The sequence below is a fragment of the Drosophila gunungcola genome, unplaced genomic scaffold, assembly GCF_025200985.1.
Source record: "Drosophila gunungcola strain Sukarami unplaced genomic scaffold, Dgunungcola_SK_2 000001F, whole genome shotgun sequence".
NCBI lineage: Eukaryota > Metazoa > Arthropoda > Insecta > Diptera > Drosophilidae > Drosophila > Drosophila gunungcola.
The window spans coordinates 2528358-2550252 of record NW_026453197.1 but is presented as its reverse complement, the minus strand read 5'-3'; the positions used below and the strand labels follow the sequence as shown (position 1 = coordinate 2550252).

Here is a 21895-nt window from a genome sequence, read left to right as displayed (position 1 = left end):
GCACCCTCTTCATTTGCCGGTCTTTTGTTAAATGTTTCCGCCATATCTTATCTAATCGACCGTTATCCGATTTTAATCGTTATTACTTAACCATAACAAGCTTTGTCCGTGTGATTATGATACTGATATTTGATTTGGCTTCCATTTCACAATTTCGTTTGCATATTCTTGTAACCCTCTCCCCCTTAGAAGGCTGAAGCCAACCTTGATTTATTACAAACGGCGTATATGTGTATTACATTTATTTGTTACTATTGAACAACTGGCTACAAATTGCATTTGTTTAATGTTTTCAATACAAAAGTGAACAATCTTTGTGTGATTTGTGGTTATTGTTAATTAAGCAAATTTACGATTAAAAGCCACTTAGTTTCTCACTTTTGTTGCGGTTCCAGCTGCTGCCACTGCAATCCTCCACTTGTCGAGGATCAGGAGCAGGAGGAACGCAGCAAGCCCTGCACTTATGGAATAATTAACTAAATTGTATGAAGAGAACTCATAGGTGGATCGAAGGGTCGGCCAGACGTCTTCCTTAGATGTTGGCCTTGATGACATCCTCCACACGTGTGGCGTTGGCTCCGGCGAACTCCTCGACCTTGACGCCGTTCTTGATGAACACAAAGGTTGGCATGCTGGATACGTTGTATTCCATAGCAATGTCTTCGCATTCGTCAACATCAACCTGTTGGAGAAGAGAGTTTGATAAGTATTCGGATTTTATGATTAAACAAGTTAAATAAAATTGCAAACATTTCATTAACTACCCCATAACTTAGCGGCCTATTTACATTATATTATATTTTTTTTAATGATAAAAACTGGATAAGTTGAATAATAAAATTATTCTACTATTTCTTTGTCATTATAGAAGATAATTAAAACCAATTGACTAAGTATTTGTAAAGCAATGCAGGGCAGTCCATATAGAGCTTAAAAACATTTTAAGCGTTTGCTTTAGCTTTCTGTAACCCACCTTCAGGACGACGATGTTGTCGGCATACTGCGTGGACAGCTCAGCCAATTTAGGCGAGATCATCTTGCAGGGTCCGCACCAGGTGGCGAAGAAGTCCAGCACCACCAGCTTTCCGGCTGCCTTGGTCAGCTGTCCATCGAGGTCGTTCTGCAAAATGGGATTGAAATTGTTAGTTTGAGTTATCTTTTTAAGGATCAGCAAACATGAATGCTATTGATTTTTCACACCCGGGCGACCTATTTCAATCACTTTACCCACCAAAGTTGCTAACCATATTTCAAACTATATTATTTGGGGCTATCAAGCATTGATTCGGTTGGTATGTAGATGTAGCGGGGCAGACCCACTCATTATCTCGAACATGTGCCCGATAAGGTGGGCTCTGTTCTGCCCCAAAGTTGTCAGACAAACCCAAAGTTGCCAAGTTGTAATCGGCCATAGTAATCAACGATTGACGGGTTCAATATTTGTACCCAATAACTCTGAGAACTTGTGAATTTCGGGGCTATTGCATTTCAGTTTCTGTATTTGAACAAGTGGGCAACAAATCAATATTTCAAAAATTCCGAAATTATATGTATTTCGAAAGGTGTGGTTGTGGGCAGTTCCTTCCCCCTTTATCCAGACCATTGCCCTGCCCATGTCACGTTTTCCCAGTGACCTTTAATTAATTGCTAACGATGGCAATCGCAGAACACATGCAAAGAAATGACTCTAATGAAATTGTGGATTTCCAATGGACGGGGGGGCAACCGGTTTAGTGGTATTTGCATACGGCAGTAAGTATTTTTTAGATAAGTTCAAGTTTTTTTTTGCCTAAAACAACTTGTTATTCCCTATTAATATTTTGATCAAGCTTAGATCATTTCCAGTGGAGAGATCTAACTTGAGATGATTAACTGATCTATAGTATTTGATGACTGTTGAAGACTATTTAATTTAAAGATGAGTCAAATGTACAATGGAAATTTTAGGAAACCGTTGACTCATTTTTAAATACAAGATTTGAGTAATATAAAAACCTAATGTTTACTAAATTTTTAATCAATTGTATGTAATAATATGTACATTTGAGTCGGACTTGTTGACGAAGAATGTTCTGGTGGTTTTAAGTTGCTTTATTTGGTTTGGTCGCCTAACATATTTTTTTGTGGCTTGCTGTATAAAATTAGACCGCAAGGGGGCACTGCTTAAGAGTGTTCTATATATAAATAAGCGAATATTGAGAAATAAAATAATCAGAAATGCTTTCAACTATTTACTTTTTTATATTCCCTGACGTAATGTTTGTATTTATGAAAGTCGCTCACGACCGGTTTGTCGTACCCTGAGAAACTCTACCCCTTTTTGAATTCCTCTCTTTTCTTGACGGCTTTTGTATGGCGCGCAACTTTTCAGCGGTGAGCACTCCGTGTGCTGTAGCAACTATTCCAATATTTCTAACCAACAAACCCAGAGTCGACCGCGATAATGAACTGCAAACTCATTCCAGACGCACACACACACTCACACACACACACATAGATAGCTCTATATGCTTGCTTATATTATGCTTGACACTATTTCACATTAGTCAATGGAGCTCTGGGCATGCGGTTGGAAAAATTCAAATTTCGGTTTCCGCTGAGACCTGCTCTAGGGTCAGTTCCAGGGTAGGGATGAGGATGATATCATTTCGCTATTCGAACATTCTCGTAACGGTGTCCGCTTTCTAGCTCGTTTCGACCGTTCGTGAGTTATGTATGTTCATTTGTGTTGGAGCGTATGGCAAAAAGCGTAGAAATTTCAATCACTCAGAGTAAAACGAGTGGGTAATTGGAATGCCATGTTTTGGTGACCCGCAGGGTCAAAGGGGGGGGTTATCGGGTTACCCAACAGATGACAATGACGCTACCGCAATGGACCAATATCCGGCAGAAATGACTCACCTTGTCTTTCACCTGGTACACCATGTTGGATGTGGATTTGATTTGGAACCGGTAGAAATGTACAAAAGTTACTTAATTAGCACTCGGACAGCTCTTTACACCACGCCGCTAGATTTTTTTTCAAAGAAGAGCGTGTTGTGGTTGCTTTTATAGACTTTCGCTCGCTCTCTCGCTAGCGCTCTCTCTCTGAACCGCCGGCGACGCTTGGTTAAGGTGGGTTTCCCTTCGTGGTGGGTAGGTAGGACCGCAACTCTGCACTGGTTCAGAAAAAAAACGGAAGATGGCGTATCCAACAATTTTTAGATTCAAATATGTAAGAGAGCAAGATTAAAGTATAAAAGTTTGTATTGATTTGAAGTCAATTTCAAGGAAATATGGATGAACAGCATAGTTATTTTTTTATTTTGTTAGCTTTGCCAGTCATGTTATCGTTATTCTTTCGTATATAGACGTTAGCTCCGAATAAAAGTTAAAAAAGTTGGTAAACTTGAAGAATGGCATCTTTATAAATATTTCTGTTAATGACTAGTAAAATTAGTCCTTGATAACTGACACTGGTATACCGATTATACCAAAACTCGAAATAAATAATAAAATAGGCATAAAACCAGCCAGTAAACTTAATAAACACTTATTGAAAAATGAAAACAACAAGAAAATGTAAGTATAATTAAGGGAGTCCAACAAGAAAACCAAACATTCATTGCTGGCGAAAAATTGTGAATTTTATTTAAATTTAGCAAACCAATTTTGTGTTTGTCAATTTTGTGGTCGTCACCCACTGTGCGTCATGTGGAGGTGAATTCCCTCCTCATGGTGGGTTTATTAAAGAGCATGTCTGCAGTTGTTCAATACGAGATCGGTAGAGGGCGTTTTTATAAAACTAAAAACATTTAGCTACGAACATAATAACCTAAAATATGAGACGGGATCAGTAGATGTTAAATAGTTCTTACTTATATCCAGTTGGTTGCAACAATCTTGTTTTCAGTTTTTCATACATTCAATCCTAAGGGAGAGCAACTTGCATTCCTTGATCGTAAAATCAAATCCACTTTTACAAATCAACATATTTTCATAATTTATTTGCCGGGAAAAACAATGAGAAAACTTTGTAACACTACGCGTACAGATGGAAATTAAGATTTCACAACTAACCCTAATACTATGATACTATGCTATGCTATCGACTATGAGTAATGCTCCGGCGTCCGGAATCGTTAAGTACTATTTCAATGGGTGGCCGATGGTGCAAGCGCCGCTGTTGCCGCCGAGTGGTGCAAGTGGTGGTGGTGATGGTGGTGGTACGTCAGCGTGGGTGGCGGCGGAGGCGGTGGGTGGCCTGGGGGCGGGGCCGCTGTCGGGATAGTGGATGCTCCGGCTGGGGAAAATCCACTCGCTGCCGCCAATCTGTTGCTCGTAGCTGGAATAGTGATCGTAGTAGCTTCCGTATCCGGTTTCCAGGCTGTTTCCGGTCGCCGTATTCCCCGGTGTCGTGGTGGTCCCGTGTCCCGTGTCAAAGTAGCTAACTCCATTGTAACCACTCCCGCTCTCGTAGTAGTGGTGACCCGCCGGCTGATTTCCCCCGAATTGCTGGTGGGTCTGCTGGTGGTGATGCTGCTGCATCTCGTACTCCGCCTTGGGACTGTAGTAGAAGTCGTAGTTGTCCTCCACATACGGCTGTGTTTCCACGGTGGCATTGTACTTTATGGTGGGCGCCAGCCCCGCCCCCGGCTCCCCTTTGCAGCCGATCTCCTCCTGCCCGCCACCACCCAAGTGCTTGATCTGCGAGTAGTTGATGAACTCCGGTTCGGGAGTGGCCAACTGCGGACTGGACTCGTAGGCGAGGGCCTGACATTGGGTATGTCCATGTGCAGGAGCAGCCCCCATCGAGTAGGCGTTCCCACTCGAGGACTGCTGGTATGCGGCCAGTTCCGAAATGCTGCAGGTATACGGCAAACTGGGCGATTTGCTGGGTGCCGCCGTCGCCGCCGTCGGAGTGGCATGGTAGATGGGATAGTTATACGTGATGTGCTGGTGGTTGACCGTGAACACATTCGCAGCGGTCTCGCAGGGCGCCGAGGACTCGGATCCACTTAGTGGCCAGGAGTTGGTTCCGTAATTCGAGGACTGCGACAATTGGTGGCTCCTCGCCGTTGCGGTGTCCTCCAGATAGCTGCAGGTGCAGTGGCTGTAGGTCGTGCACTTGCCACAAGCTAAGGAGGAAAGAATAGATATTTCATTAAATCAACATTTTCGGTTACAAATTTGCTCAATTCTCATAAATTAATACATTTTAAATAAATGACTTTTCTTCTTCGATTCCAAATAATATGGTGTTTACTTTCCAAAACCTTAAAAGACTTTTCTGTAAAAACCTAGCTTTTTAGCAAACGTTTAATACGTACGAATTATTAATGTAATTAAATATGGGTATAAAGGAACAAATTACAAACAATTTTGAGATCAAATATTTAATGCAATATGGAATTCAAGAATAACAATTTTACAGACTTTTCTAGATACCCCTAGCTAAAAATAGCATTTATATTCTTTATTGTATTTATAAGATAAAATAAATACTAGCTTTTTATTTATTTTTATTACTTAAAATGACACAAGTGGTCTTCGCAATGTATTTGTTCAAGAACTTTACGTACTGAAAGCCCTTTTAATTATAAAGACCTTAAAGAACTTACATATATTAATAAAAACTGATTTTTTGATTTAATATACAAACAACCAAACTATTTCTGACGAGATCAAATCCTTAATGCCAATAAAAAACACTCAATAAGTATTTTTAGGATACTTAGAGGAAATTCCTGAATATTATTTTTATTATTTTTACTTGCTTACCGTTAAACTGGTAAAGATCCAAAGCGGAGTGGGTCAAAGGATTGCTGGCAGCAGGACGCTTAAGGACCTTGTTAATCAGACTGTGCTGTTGCTGCTGTAAGAAAAGTAATGTTGCGATTATCTTTAGACGAATCCCAATTTTAAACTCACCTTTACCTGCTTGACCAGACCCGCAATTACCGACTTCTTGCCGGCTGATCCATTGGCGGACTTTCCGCCCAGCGGCACCCGGCCAAAGGCCCGCTTGGAAACGCTGGAGTTCTTGGGATCCGGACGCAGGTGGTCGTGCACTCCCTTGGCCTGGAAGAAGATGGCGTTGCCGGAATGGCGCCAAAAGTGGGTCACCGGATAGCCGCAGTGACCCCGGCACGGCTTGATCTCCAGCCGCCCGCCACGACAGCTCTTGTTGGGACAGGCCTTGCCCTCCTGCTTCCGGCGGGCCTTGTCGCAAATGGCCGGCCGCAGGTTGATCTTGGAGCCGTTGGGCAGGGTGCAGTGTTGGGAGCAGACCAGGACGCCCAGGCAGCTCTTCTTCAGGATGTTCACGTTGTGGTTGTTCGTGTTACGCATGGCCCAGCCGGAAATGTGCTTCTTGGCCTCCTCGTTGTGCAGCGAGTAGATGTGTCGGACATGGCCATCGCTCCACTCGTTGAACTCGTCGAATTCCTGGTCCGGAACGTGGGGCACGATGGCATCGTTGATGTCCCACTCCCGTTTTCCCTTGCCCCCCGAGGCTGCCGGCATGGTCATGGATCCACCCGCCTGCTGCTGGCCAGCACTTGGATTATGGGGCTGGGCGAACTGGGCGTGCTGGGAATGATCGGGCTGTTGGGTAAGTAGTTGCTGCGACTTGAAGGTGTAGCCATTTCTGGAAGAGATTTAGATTGCATTTAGAATAAGTTCTTAGTTTCATTATTTGCTTAATTTTTTAATGGTTTTAATTCGTACAGAGAACAACGAAAAGTTTTTCGTCTCGTGCAGCACAAGTTCCGAACAAATTCGTTATACAGTTTGTTTAGGTCATTAGAAATGGGTTTCGAATTTAAATAATATTCCTTTAATCCGTTTCATCCTATGCTTTTGTTTGCTATTGTACTTTATGGACATGCATCTTAAAATGTTCTTATTTGTGTAATTAGGTTTTTATAATTGGTTGTTTAATGAAGCCAAGAATAATAAATACCTTTTAAATAACTGGAATTTCCTTATATTATTATAATGAATTTTTATATTACTATTATATCGTGGATATGAAAAAATCCATTCTTAAGTACGTTACTAAGATAAAAGAGAGTCGGTTTAAATTCATTCAAAATTTAAAAGTTAGCGTTAAGTTAAAAAAGTTAAAAGCTTAAACAACCGTCCATTTAAAAAAGAAATGGTTCAATTCAGAATATTTTGCTTGGTAATTAGATTTAGTTATTTTAGCGCATATTTTAAATTGTTATTTTAAATGATCAAAACATAAACTTCTAATGAAAAGCAAACTAAATGTAAGCATGTGGTAGCCCTTAAAATTTTTGAACATTTAAATTTATTCAGTTTGATTCAGAACTAGTTTAATTTAAACTCTAAATATATATTCCAGAAATAATCTTAAATTAAAAAAAACATGTAACTGTTTATATGAGGTCTTTAAAGCCTGCTGCAATATAAGTAACTGTTTTCCAATACTTTAATATTAATTTGTATCTTGACTTTTTATAAACATCTAATTTGCTTTTCTATACCCTTGCAGAAGGTATTTTTATTTATTTTTGGAATTTATATGGGACATTGCTGAGTCACAATTTGGTCCTCCATTGAAGCACTTTATATTACCACGCTAAAGCCGCAAGTAAACGCTTTAAGTGATCCATTTAAGTGTGACTCAATCGCTCAAGCTTAAGCATCGTTTAAGGAAATGGAAATCCTATCTTAAGTGCGCCCTAAACTGTTTCGTAGGGGGTCGAAATACATGCCAATCAAATGAAACGTTTGTGAGTTTACGAGCGCCATGAAGCGAATTGCTCTTTAGGCCCAGTTTAAAGGGCCGGTACCGTTAGCCCCAAATCCGCTTCGAGTGGTAATCCAAGCTGGCCCGAATCGTAATTCGAGCGCCAGTTGCAGCGGTGGGGGAAGCGAATTAAACCGAGTCTACGGTCGTGAGTCAGCGCGGAATCGCTAGACTCGATGGAGGGCCTCGGCCGAGATTCTCCATGTGTGGGAGTTATTAGAGACTCGCTCAGCAATTACCAATAAATTTGTTTGGATCGCGTTCTGTCCAGTCTGTCTGCTGATGGCCCGAGCGTTTTTATGTGTACTTGGAAGTCAGCAGGTTGCACGCTGTCTAATATCGAATACCTGGGCATTGGGTTCGCTTGGTGGTCCCCGCTTGGGTTCCCCGACTGCCCGATTGAACCTGTTCGTGGTCAGTGGTGCGCTTTGTTTTGGGTCCGTAAATTGACTGCTCGACACTTCGGGGCGCTCGTTAGTCGCGCTTATCTGATGCTGATAGCGTCTCACTTCGTTCCCGATCTGTGTTTTTTTTTTGTTGGGTCTCCTCCTCCCTTTTCCCTGGGCTCATAATAAGTTTGTCACCTAGAAAATATGTCTCTATAAATCGGAGGAGGGGCTGGGGCCGGGGTATCGACTCTTTGACCCTTTCACTCGAGCGCCGCTTCGCCCACGACTGTGTGTGGTCCGCCGGTCCGCCGGTCCCAGGCACACCCCGCGGCTCTTTGGAGCGGTCTGAAGCGGACTGGAGCGGACTGGAGCGGAGTGCCATTAACTAAGCTGTGGCCCATGCTCAGCGTGATAATAAAGCGTTTGAATCATTTACATTTTCCCCGCCCTCCCCCGCCGCCTCTTTAGCGCTTGATGTGTGGCCCGTTCCTCATCTCAGATTGATCGGAGGTGTTTGTAAGCTCAACACTTACGCAGATGCTTGGGATTAGCGCGTGTCAACAATGACCCAATGGGTTCTTATTGGGAATGATGAAGTAGTTTTTGATTCACCAAAAGGATGAACAAATAATGATGTTAAGTTAAACCAGAAATACGAGTATGGAAATATCTTATTCATATTTAATATCTTCATTTCATTTTATGAATTTAAATTTATTTAAGTTATCAATGCAATTTTATGCGATTTGGTACTTTGTTTTTTATTTGAATGCATTTAAAAAATCAAAACGATAATACTTGGATATTCAGTAAACTCTGAGAAAAAGAATATTATTTATGCTGCTGGCATTTAAAAAATTAATCTAAGCTCTTCAATGTACAAGTAAACGCAATCTTTATTGTTTTTTTGTAAATGCACAGCCGACTTAATGTAAAAATTTTTTTACTTATCAACCTTATTTCCAACGTATTTCTGTAAATGACTTTTTAATAGCAACCAAATTTTACAAATTTATAAATACATATTTTATTTGCGAGTCTAAAAACCAAATGTAATTAATTATAGAAAATGTCTTTTATTTATTGATTGACTTATTAACAACTTTAGCTTGACTTGGTTGTTCGCAAAAAGTTTTTAACATTTTATGTATTGCATATATTTAACAATAAATAAAGGCAATATTTAAAAACAAAAAAGTTTTTATCCGTCAAAGGAGATAGTTAAGAACTTACATAACAACCATATTCCAAGTGAATCAGCTTCTTTAATCCAGATATTTAGCGATATAGGTGATGTATCCAATAAACAATTAACTTTGCTCTTAAATAAGTTTTGTGCGCCTTGAAAGCCCTTCGCACAGGCAGCACTCGGGCATTGTAATCTAATTAGACGGCACTTGTATCGGCTGTGGTGGCACTTGTGTCTTGTATCTCGCGGATAGCCGTCGCTAGTCTTAGTTTCTCGGATTGCGAACGCGACGCCGACGACGGGAGACAGCCGTGAGAATGACGACCTTTTCGATGGGCCCCAAGCAACCTGTGAGCGAGCGATTTGTGTGCAGCAGGGCGGGATGTGCGCGCGTATCTGGCAGATAGGAAAAACAAAAGAGCAGCGGCGGCAGCAGCAGCAGCAGCAGACAAAAACAAACTTCGGCGAGCGAGTGGTGCCAAGTTTTGTCAACAAAAGGAATGGTATTATGGCTCTGGCTCCACCTACAAAAACCAACAAAATGCCAAAGTGGCGGGGGAGCGGGGAACGGGGCGGCAGCGACGAGCCACCCGCATAATTTGCCAAAAACTCCACGCAGGCACGAAGAGGAGCCGTCGCAGCTGCCGGAGTGGTAAAACGTATCCGTCAGATACATTGCCTTCCCGGCAGCGGCCACTTCCAGTCGCTCCTCGCCTGCGATTGGTCGGATAAACTCGCTCGCACTCGCATTCATTCCACCGCTTCGGGGGTTTCTCTCTTTCGAGAGTTTCTGAAGTTCCGGAGAGGGAAATGGAGATGGAGGAACCTACAACAGGGTGGGCGGGGGCTACATATGTACTCGATAAGCATCACAGAAATTTAATTACTTATTATGCCGCTTATCGCTCCCCATTGTTCTGTTTAAGGATATGCCAACAAAAAGCAATGGCAACCACAGAGAGAGCGTAGATATTCCAGAGTTTATCGTCGGCAATGCTCGGCAGATTAGTGGGATGATTAATGGACTGGGTTAATTCTATGTAATATGTACGTTAAACATTTCAAATTTAACTTTATTACCGTCTCTTCTGTACTATAATAATATACATTATTAATAATTATAAAAATATTTAAATGGAAAAATATATATGGCAATATATTGATGAACTTAGAATGACTCTTTATAATTACAATCTTGGTAAATAACTAAATATAAACAATATATAAATGTTGCCTATCAAGGCAATTTTTTAACACTTTTCAAGGAGGACAAAACTTTTGCAGAACTGTATTTATATTGTTATTAATATATTTTATTTACATCGCTATTAAAATAAATATGACTTGCACATTTTCATTTAATTTCTTTTGACAATGAATTCACTTCATATGTGTTTATTTATTTTATTTTAATTACAATAGTTAATATTAAATATAAATATAATCATTGTTTTGCATAGAAAATTGGTTAGCATTTGAATTATTTTCTCCTCTTTTGGAATGTAATATGAGAACTATTCTTGATCTGCTTCCTTTTAAGCTACTTTTGAAAAAAATTTAATTTACAGCGCTATTGAAAAATGATATGATATCTTTTTTCTCTCATTTTTAAGTATATAATTATTGTTTTTTTTCTTCAATAATTGGAATCTATGTTATAAAAAGATAATGAACTCTATATCCAATTATTTATTGCACAGAAAGTTGTTAAATATTAGTAATATTTTCATATCTTTTGCAGAACTCTTCTTCCTCTGCTCCCCATCCAAAGCTACTTTCCTTTGGTCGTTGACTTAAAAGTAAGTTAAGTTTATTAGGAACCACAACATGAGAATACACAAGTGGCCACAATATCAGGGCCAGATCAGCCAAGGGGTGAATTTCAGGGGGTCGGGGGTACTTTGGGCCTAATGCTTGCTGCGTCTTTTGTTTTCACCTGATCAGCCCGCATCGCCATTTGGGCCAAAGTTACAGGCCACAAAAAATAAAATACAATTTATGCGTCCACTTGGTAGCACACACAAACACACTCACACACACACACATACACACACACAATTAACAGACCAAGAAGAGCAATTTAACAGGGGGAAAATAAAAAGAAATGGAGGAGCAAATAGGCGTTAAAGTGAAAATTGTGAGTGCCGTTGACAGGAAATGTAAATGGTAACAAAAATGGAAACAGCGACCAGTGGCAACTGTTGCTGCCGCTGCCACTGCCACTGCCACTGCCGCTGCTCATCCACTGTGACTCTATTTGTAATTAAAAAGGGCAGGAGGGGATTGGACCCCAGATATACGGGATTGGGCCTGGAGACGCGTAACTACGCGTACTACGGTGCACTGCTGCTGCTGCTGGCCATTTGCCCCTCCGCTGCCGCTGTTGTCGCCTTAACGCTCCACAGCAAATGATACGGGTGACAAATACACGTACCACATACCATATACCACATAGTGGTAGAAACATTCACAATTTTACAACTAGCTAAACAGTTTACCCGAGTGTATATCTCGATCTGGCTTGGCTCGCTGTGCCGTCTAGCAGCTGCTTGGCGTTTTCGCAATTAATTGCCCAACATTATTTTATAAGCATGCGTAGTTTAATGTAGGTACACACACCCGGTGTGGTCCCAGTCCAAGTCCCACCTCGAAGTCATAGATCCAGAGTCACGCTGGGATCGGGCGGCCCTCTAATGAGCGCGTGCTCCGAGAGCGCCAAGCTCCAGCTGTTCCACAAGAAGGGCCTGTCATTGGGGCCTCCACCCGGGGCTCATTGTATTTCCAAAATATTCCATAATTTGGTTTTTGGCGCATCAAATTAATCATCGATCTGTTAAAATAAATAAAAACTGGTGTACAGTGTAATGGATTTCCGAGCTTTCGACCTAAAAATATTAATAATTAATTTGGTGAGGTGCACTTGAAGAAGTGGTTAAAATTTCAAGCTTGAAGATACAATGTTTGTTATTTTAATATAATCTTTTTCGCCTTTTTTTGTATTTATTGGCTTTAGCCCAGTACTACATGTTTTAACATATTTTATACGCTTTTAGGGCTTCAATCATGCTTTTGAAGGAAACTGAGTTTCTATTTATGAATTATTATTAAAAAGTATTAACACTTATTTATTAACGCACTTAAGCTTCAATTATGTTTTTGAAGGCAACTGAGTTTCTATTTATGTATTATAATTCAAAAAATAATTTGAAGACCATAATATTTTAACTAACTTAAACAGCTGCAACTCCAAAAAGCTCTAGGGACAACTGCAATCATAGCTTACCCCAATTAAGAATGACTGTAAATATTGATGACCCCTATGGCGTCTGCACAGATATACTCGATTGTTGACACATTCCCACAAAATGTTTCTTCGACTGTAGCCGTATCTCGGACCACAGTGAAGTGTGACTTTTGTGGCACCCAGCAAAGACAAAGACCGAAGGCAATTTTTCCATTTACGCAATTAATTGGCCGTCACGCTGGGAGGTCCGCTAATAGACCCTAGAGCAAAGCTCATCACACAGCCATGGTACGACGGATTAACGTTTTGCCTATTGCCTATTGCCTATTGACTGATTGATATCCACTCACATCACCCACAAAAATACCGAAACAACACTAACGCGAACAAGAGGAATTGATTTTTGAGAGATTTTGACAAATGTCTGGGGAGCCCTCGACGTGTTAGGCCAATGCTAATGGCCCTCTTGGAGCCGTGGTCTTATAAATGAGCTCGATTAGAACCCAATTACAAGGGTGGAATGCTTCGATGGCCCCAAGCCCCATGACAAGCCATCCGCCCGGCCGAATTACTTTTGATCGTAAAATTATGACCCATAAATTTAATTTTATGACTTCTTTCGCCTAACAGAACAATCAAAAGCCACACAAAAAAACGCCAAAGAGGAAGATATCAAAAGTAGCGAGTCCCGAATGTGGTCCAATGTATGATGGGTCCAATGTAAGGTGCCAATATTACGCAGAGTGTGGACTGTAATTTTCGCACCGGAGGTGCTTAAAGACCCTGCCATTTCCTCATCACCCAAATTACCTGAAATCGCATCGCTGCCGGAGTCGCGCTGTCCTACACTTTAATCAGCTAAATGGACTGTTGAAAATTCGGCACATTCGCGGCGTAATCAATGCGGCGTAGTTGGCTCCTGCCAGCGATCGTAGTCCTCCTCCTGTCACCCCCCCAACCCTCCCCTCCTCCCAATTTATTGTTTGCATAATGAGCCTGGGGCGGGATACCATTCCGGCCCTAATGTGCTCTGCTCATGAGCAGCTTGATTGGGGGCCGACCACTGCGGCAGTGGCATGTCAAGGAACTCGACCCTCATAATGGGATCGAATCGAAGCAATTGATGGATACTTGCATTTGCAGTTAGATGCCTGCGGCCCTTAGCGGTTTCCTTACAGCTTTATTCACAGGTGGAAAAAAGGCTGCATCTAAACACAGCCATTATGGAAAGTTTTATTGTGGAAGTGTGCAAATTTCAAGCCGAATCAATTTACTTTGGTTTCAATCACCAATTACAATAAAGATCCAACTAGCGGATACATATTAGTTTCTGCATTACTGCCAGGTATAAAAAAAGTGTTAGAATAAAATCAAAAGGCCTTAAAGAAAAAAGTATGAAAAAAAAGTATGAAAAGTAAAATAAAATTTTAAATATTTTTCAAAAGAAATCATATAACAATGTACTTGATTCTGAATTCTGTATAGAAATTAAGATTTATTAAACATACTGTTTTCTCTGTTTGCTTAAAAAGGCAAATTAAAGAAATTAAAAATTATATGCAAAGATAGTCTAAAATTGGTTGACCATTCTTAAAGAATAATAAAAAAATAATAAATAGTAATATATTTAAATTGAAAAAGCGTAATGAGTGGGTCTAGTGGCATGCTTAGAAAAGCAAAATTCATCGAAATAAATTGCCTTTTAGTCTGCTCAACGAAATGAGTTATGGGGTTATATACAGTTGGGAGGACAAAATTTCGGCCTTCAATTGTTTATTAATTATTATTGATTAATTACATCATAACATTTTTAAAAAACTCGTGCTAAAATTTAAGAATTATCAGTTTAGCCGTTTTCAGGTAATATTGAGAAAAACCACCATTTTCAGAAAAACGCGTTCAAAGTTCGTACTTGTACATTCAAAATACTTTAATACGTCTTTTAAAAATTGCGTGTTGCTTCGAGAATATTCAGCGGAACGATATGAATTTTTTGTGTGTGTATTCTTAAAATACATGTACATTAAATATAATAAAAAAAATATTAATGGTTTATAATTCACTGTATAAACACCTTAAGGTTGGTTAAAGTTAAGCGTAATCCAAGAAAAAATTTAAATAATGTTTATCAAGATTTTAGACAACGTCTTTTAGTTTAAAAACTATCTTTTGTTTTTAGAGTGGGTCTCTGTCCTTGTCCTTGTGCTGACCAAACTCTTTATCTAAAGCCCATTAATTAAAAGCCATTGCTCCTGTGTCCCAGATACTGCGATAAGATAAGCCCCGATAAGCTCCGCCGACTAGCTGGGAGGTGATGAGAGCCTAACTGGATTGTTGATTTAGATTTCGATTTCGTTTAGTGGACCAGAAAGGCGGCACAGCAGCAGATGGCCCACAAAACAGTCGCAATTGCGAACCGAGAAATCTCTGACCAACATCCCGCATGCGGCGGTAATCAAATCATCCCATTCCATTCCATCCCGTTGAGATTCTGAATCCCCGATCCCCGATCCCCGATCACCGATCACAGACCAAGTGAGACCCCAGTCCCAAACTGAAAACCAGACGACAGCGGCACGCACGACTTGACCTGCCTCAAGAACAGCTGGATGGGATCGGGAAACGGGGATTGAGAATCGAAGACGCCAAGAAGTGAACGGTCCGCATAACCGTTTAGGTTAATTACGATTATGATTACGATTAAGATTACGATTATGATTACGATTATGATTATGGCATGAGCTTGAGCATGAGCTTGAGCCTAACTTATCTGCCCATCAATGGGGGATTATAGAAATGAAAAGTGCTGCGTGCAGTCAGCGGAATCAGAATATTGATATTCAATTAGTGTAACTGGGTAACTGGTAACTGGTTACAGGTAACAGGTGGAAGCGGCGCAGAGCGAACCAAAGTAAATAATAACAACAATTAATTTGGTTTCGGAAATTATGGGCGTGTGGATGCAGGGCACGTAGATGGAATGGCACGGGTTCACTTGGCCCCACTCCCCGAGCACCTTTTCTCAAGCAGACCACGAAGAGGAAGTGGCTAAGACTGCGGCAAGCCGCCAGTCCAACAGCTGCACTTCTTCTGGCCCCGAGTTATGCTGGTCCTTGGCTCGGCTCCTTACCACCACTGTCTGCCCCTTCCCTTTCCCTTTCCCTTTCCCGTGTTTGGCTGCTTCAGTTGCTCTGACTAGACGACACTTGGAGATTTAAGTGCCCACGGGCCTGGGGCTCCAGCACGTGCTCGGCATTCAGCGAAAGCCCCATTTCGAAAAGGTGCAAACTGAAAGATACACAACAAGAAACTCCCACGATCATTTGGGCATTTGGGCATTTGGGCATCGGTCTCAGCCCACTCGAAATTGATGTATTGATCCCCTCCCTCTCACCCTACCTCCCTCCCTCCCTGCATGATCAATCACTCATTCCAGCGGCTGGTACTTCCCCTTCGAGTCCAAACAAAGCCACTGACAATTGCCTTTGACAGTTTTTACCGTTTCCCCCCAGATTGCTGTTTATGTCGTCCCGATTATTTCTGCTGCGGATTGTGCGCATCTTTTTGCATATGCGGATTCCATGGCAGGACTTCGGATTCAGGGGAGTGATTGATATCGGACAGTCAGTCAGTCAGTCAGTCAGTTCATCAGTCGGGGCAGCTGTTTTGGCAGGCAGTGCTGCCTAATGGATATTTAAATTGCATTGTTCAGGGACATTGTTAGACGGGTGCTAACAAGAAGGTGGCAAAAGAGGCAACAATCCCCCTAAAATTAATTCAAATAAGTCATACTGTTCTTTTTAATTAAACAGGCAACTGTTCTTTAAAATTTGTTGTGTAAAAGATAAGAAACCTTTATTTCATAACAGATAATTGAGTCACCAATTCCGGAAAGTTTATTAAAAATATTTTTTTTTAATTGGCGCCTTTTTATATTAAACTCATTTACTTTTTTGCATAAATGTGCTCCTAAATACTTTTGAATGGCATCGAGCTTTATTTTAGAGTCATGTTATTTCAGTTGCAAGATTATTTTTATTTTTTTAAAATATGATGTAAAAATAAAAAAAAAAAATTTTCAATATCACAGCTTCAACTTCGTTGAATTGAAATGGAATGTTTAACTATCCCCTAAATTTTAATAAATTTTGTTGTCCCTACCAAATCTATCATGCAATTTGATGCACTATATTCGCTTGCCATTCCCGCATAAATTGTTGCACCTTTTTGTCGCGTGCCTGCTGCGGAGGCTCCATCGGAATCATAATAAAAACCACCTAAACAAATCCCACTAATTAACAACAGAATCGCGGGCGTATTATCGCATTCAAATTAGCAGCGGACACACCAGGCAAATAATAGTAATCAAACGGGACACGCAAAAGGCATAGCGAAATATTTGGCAATTTTTATGTGGAATTTGTGGGACCAAAAACAGTAGGTAAACAACCAAAACAACGAAACAATGAAGAGAGCAGCAGCCACCACGATTTTGTGGGCCATAAATAACTTGAATCATTTGGCCCAGAACGACCTCGTCAGCAGGACACTCGACACTGCGACCATGGCAAACGTTTCATTAGTCAATGCACATTTACCGGAGGGGAGGTGAGGGTTGGCCCGGTGAATAGCATCACTTCCAAAACAGAATTCGATGCTAATTTCGGGCTAATAAATTATACCTTTTGACAGCGATGCTTGCCAATTTTTAGCCCTCTTTCGAATTCCTCACTGATTGCCATCTATGCTTTCCATACTGATTGCTATCGGTGTTTTCCATATTGATTACTATCAGTGTTTTCCAGGTACTTCGGACTGCAGCCCACACAAGTCACTTCGCTAAATGTCTAGTAATTAAATCAGAGTGTAAATTAAGAGCCTAACATTTTTATAAGGAAAATCATACAAAATAACCACGGGTCGTCTTGAGATTTCCTTGGCTATTCGCTCGGCAGGAGATCCATGGCCCGAGGGCAATTGCACACTTCACACCTCGAACCCCACATCTCACACCCCGCCCTCGGAAATCTTCAGAGCCACAGACACATCCTGTGGCGCATGGCAAGACATCATCTTCGTTTCAGTTGCTGTATGGTGTGTGTGGTGTGTGCTGTGTGGTGTATGGTGTTTGGTGTTTGGTGTCATTAGCGTCGGGCACTCGAAGGCGTCTGTTTTTTCTGGCTTTGTGCCACCTGCCGAGCCCGTGCCTGGGCTGACGTTACAATTACCTGGTAATGCGAGGCACGATGACGACGGAGACGACGACGACGACGACGACGACCACAGAATTACAAAACAACGCCCAAGGAGCCCGGGAGATGTCACCTCTACGTGATCCTCAGATCCAGAAGAATTCCTCTTCAGCTGCTGGCCGCTAGAGTCATCAATTTTCGCTTCACAACTCTGTTTGCAGTTGCTTGTGGTCTTTGAAAGTTTTTAGCCCCTGCGGAAAATATATTTCTTATTAAAAAGCATCGAAAGTGAACTTACAGGTGCTAGGCACAAAAGCTATTAAAGCCCAAGACAAACTAAAATTCACATAATTTACTTACACCTTAAAAAAATTTTATTTGTAATCGGTTTTACGAATTAATTAGATTAATTAAACAATAAAACAAAAGTATTTTTAATAGGTCCCAAAATAAATAAAAAAAAATAAATAAATGATTATTAAAAAACTTTGTTTTTCGGTTTAAAAAATGTTTGGCTTTGAAGAATTAAAGTTTTGTTTGTGGAGTTAAGTTTTTACTTGCTTCAGTGACAACTACCAGTTATAAAAATCTTTCTAGAAAAGCAGAAAAAGTTTTTAAATTCCAGCTTTTATTAGCTATGAATATTTGAAAAAGGGACAAATTTAAACTTTATCAGTCTTCAAAATCTTTCTAGAAAGCAGGAGAAGTTGTAAAATTTAAGCTTTACTGGCTACGAATATTTTAAAAACGAACAAATTAAACCTTACCAGTTTTAAAAATCTTTTTAGAAAAGCAGAAAAAGTTTTAGAATTCCAGCTTTTATTAGCTATGAATATTTAAAAAAGGGTCAAATTTTATGAATATTTTAAATTTAGAATAGAATTTTAAAATTATAGAGTTCGTTCGTTACCAAGCTTACAGATCTTTAGTTTTTTCAATTACAAACTTTTTACAACCCAATAAGTGAGAAGTACACTCGTTTGGAACCCTTATAATTATGAAACATATTTCAAGGGATGTTGAAAATAGTTTCCCTCTCGCGTCTTTGGTTTCCATTGAAGATGGGAGTATATTTATTGGATTACTTTGTCAGAGAGTGGAAAACAAAGCATTTTCACACTGCCTGGGCATAGACCCTTGGCCAGAAGCAGCTACCAGGTCCCTCACATCCGAGAGACCAATATAAATCCAATTAGCACGCCTTTGTCTGATCTGGCACACAGTACTGAGTAGAAGGAAAAGGAAAAGGGAAGGTGACTTGAGGGAGCGGAAGAAACATAGAAGTCGGCACAATGGGCACTCTTAACACACTTCATCGGCGATATCTCAGGGGATGTGCCCTCGCCAAAGTTTATGACTTGCGCACCTTTTGTGCTCACCATTAAACGCCATTAGCGGGCATTTAAGGATCGCTTTTCGGCTCTAATTTTTAGGGTAAGGTCGCCGAGGTTAAGCCGGGGTTATGGCAGGGTGTTCCGGCGCACACCTAATCTAATAAGCTGCCGGCACGCAAACAAGTTCACGTGGGAAAATTGGAGCGGACCAAGAACACCAAGATAAGCGTGGGCCGTCGGGATACCTCTGAGATGGGTGTGTGTGGGAAGAGTGGTCGGCGGTGGGTTATTTATGGACTACCGCTAACTACGAACCGAACTTGCAATTCGATATGGGAAGAGATCGCGATCGCAAACGCGACGGCGAACGCCCAATGTCAGTGTCCCAGTGGAATCGCATCAATTGCAGCACTTTATGTGACATAATCCCAGCCAGAACGGGGGCTATAAAAGCCGGGATCTGATGAGCCAGGCGGCACAGTGTCGCGTGTGGAGCTTTTGCAGAATGTGGCGTCTCTGCGGATGCGTTCTGCTCCTCTGTGGGCTTATTTCTGTCCAGGCGGACACTGAGGAGGATCTGGGCAAGGCTGTACCCGATGAGGACGACCCCATTGGGTACAACAAGGAGCTCTCGGACCTGGTCATCACCACAGCCCTGGGCAAGATCCGTGGCACCATTCTGACCTCGCAATCGGGTCGCAATTTCTACGCCTTTCGTGGCATTCCGTATGCCAAGCCACCGGTGGATCGTCTTCGTTTCCAGCCACCAGAACCGGTGGAGCAGTGGTTTGATGTCCTGGACGCCACCTTCGATGGCCCCAAGTGTCCGCAGATGGGACTCATTAGTAGCGATGTCAGCGAGGATTGCCTGCGGGTTAACATATACACCAAGGAGCTGCCCAGCGAATCGCAGCCGAATGTGCGAAGGCCCGTGATCGTGTTTATCCATCCTGGGGGATTCTACTCCTTGTCCGGTCAGAGCAAGAATTTCGCTGGGCCCCAGTACTTCATGGATCGCCGCCTGGTGCTGGTCACCTTTAACTACCGCCTGGGATCGCTGGGCTTCCTGGCCACCGGTAGCAAGGAGGCTCCGGGAAACATGGGCCTCAAGGACCAGGTGCAGCTCCTCCGCTGGGTCAAGTTGCACATATCGCGCTTCGGAGGAGACCCCACTTCCATTACCCTCCTGGGCTATGGAGCTGGTGCGTTGGCTGTGACCCTGCACATGGTCTCGCCCATGTCGAGGGGTCTCTTTCACAAGGCCATCGTGATGAGTGGAGCTGTCACGGGTCAGTGGTCACTGCCCGATCACCAGATGGATGTGGGCACCAAGCAGGCCACGCTGCTCCATTGTCACACGGAGAACGTCACCGAAATGGTGGACTGTCTGAGAGGAGTAAGCTTTTTAAGTAGCTCTATTTGGGTTTTATAACTATTATAATTTGTAGAAACACTACCTGGAGTATGCCAACACCTTGCCAAAAATGTTTGAGTTTGACCGAAACAATCCTTTGATTTTGTGGAAGCCTGTCATAGAACCGGATTTTGGGCAGGAACGCTTTTTGATAGAGGATCCTATAAGAAGCTATCAAAACGATGACTTTATGAAAGTGCCCATTATAACGGGGATGACCAAGGACGAGTTTGTGGGACCAGCCTTGTGTATGTTACCTTCAAGCTTTAGAATTCTATTTAACATATATATCCTTTTTAGCCATCCTCCAAAGCCCTTCTTTGTTGAGTGCCCTGAATGAAAATTTCGAGTCCCTGGCTCCTGTGTTCTTTATGTACAACGAGAGTGATCCACGAGTGGGCAACATAAGCCAGGAGCTGAGGAATCACTACTTCCAGGAGCAGCCCATCGATGCCAATCGCTCGCTGGAGGTTTTGTCCAATCTCTACTCGGATGCTCTGACCGGTTTTGGAATCCATCGTTTTGTGCATCTGGCTGCCAGGTCGGCGAAGGTTTACTACTATCGATTCGCGTATCAGGGTGCCAGAAGTCACATTTATTATCCGGAAGATGCGCCCTACGGGGTGGTTCACCACGACGATCTGATGTATCTGTTTGTGGAACCCTCGATCAGCCGTATGTTTACAGAAGATGATGAAGAGTTTCGCATGGTGGACGTTATGGTGCGAATGTTTTCCGCCTTTGCTTACAAGGGGTAATTAAATTAAGTGCAATTAAGTTCCCGACTAAAGGGTAACTATTTCAGCGATCCCAATAAGCCCACTGATTTGGCCCTGAGGGATATTCGTTGGCGTCCTTTTAGCTTCAAGAAACGCTACTACTTGGATATCGGAAAGCAACTTACTCTGCAGGAGAACCTCAATGCCGAGCGCTACGAGATCTGGAAACGCCTCTTCCCCCTCAACTGGCGTCGTCAGACCAAGGAGGTTTAGGGGGTGGTGCTTTTGGGCACAACTGTACTTTTCAAATACAAGCCACTAGGCATATTTATTTAAATTGCTTCGCTTTGTTTTATTTTTCCGCTGTTCAGTTGCCAAGTGACAAGCCAATTGGCATATTCTCAACTCTCCAATTTGATGAGCCTCCCTCCGAAAGTTGTTTTGGGTCTTCGTGTCATCGCTGTGTGGGTGCATATATTATACGACAGTCGGCACCCGATAACAGCTCTACGTGTCGTGCATTATGGGTTGTCGTCGATCGCGTGCCATGCTAAGGCACTGTGAGAAATTTGAGGTGGTAGACAAGGCAAATTATGTTCCGAAAAAAAAAATTCAAATATATTTAAAGCTTTGATCAACATTGTATGCAACAATGTTT

The 21895-nt window shown here is 41.8% G+C and overlaps 3 protein-coding genes across 3 annotated transcripts; 1 reads left to right on the top strand and 2 right to left on the bottom strand.

The window, feature by feature from the left end:
- Window positions 1-225: 225 nt before the first annotated feature.
- On the bottom strand, window positions 226-6292 carry LOC128262050 (thioredoxin-2). The gene is made up of 4 exons (XM_052996080.1): window positions 6283-6292; window positions 2902-2988; window positions 974-1120; window positions 226-682 (listed from the first exon to the last, which is right to left on the bottom strand). Exons 2-4 carry the CDS (start codon window positions 2923-2925, stop codon window positions 533-535), a joined length of 321 nt encoding a protein of 106 aa, XP_052852040.1. The 5' UTR covers window positions 2926-2988; window positions 6283-6292; the 3' UTR covers window positions 226-532.
- On the bottom strand, window positions 4001-9745 carry LOC128262041 (transcription factor glial cells missing 2). Its single transcript, XM_052996063.1, is given in 5 exon segments — window positions 4001-4310; window positions 4312-5117; window positions 5761-5851; window positions 5911-6628; window positions 9379-9745. Coding segments are annotated over 5 exon segments (1803 nt in total). The 5' UTR covers window positions 9390-9745; the 3' UTR covers window positions 4001-4133.
- Window positions 9746-19589: 9844 nt separating this feature from the next.
- LOC128262042 (juvenile hormone esterase) lies at window positions 19590-21568 on the top strand. The gene is made up of 4 exons (XM_052996065.1): window positions 19590-20500; window positions 20553-20766; window positions 20819-21272; window positions 21324-21568. The coding sequence occupies exons 1-4, from the start codon at window positions 19610-19612 to the stop codon at window positions 21508-21510; spliced, it is 1746 nt and encodes a 581-aa protein (XP_052852025.1). The 5' UTR covers window positions 19590-19609; the 3' UTR covers window positions 21511-21568.
- The last annotated feature ends 327 nt before the right edge of the window (window positions 21569-21895 follow it).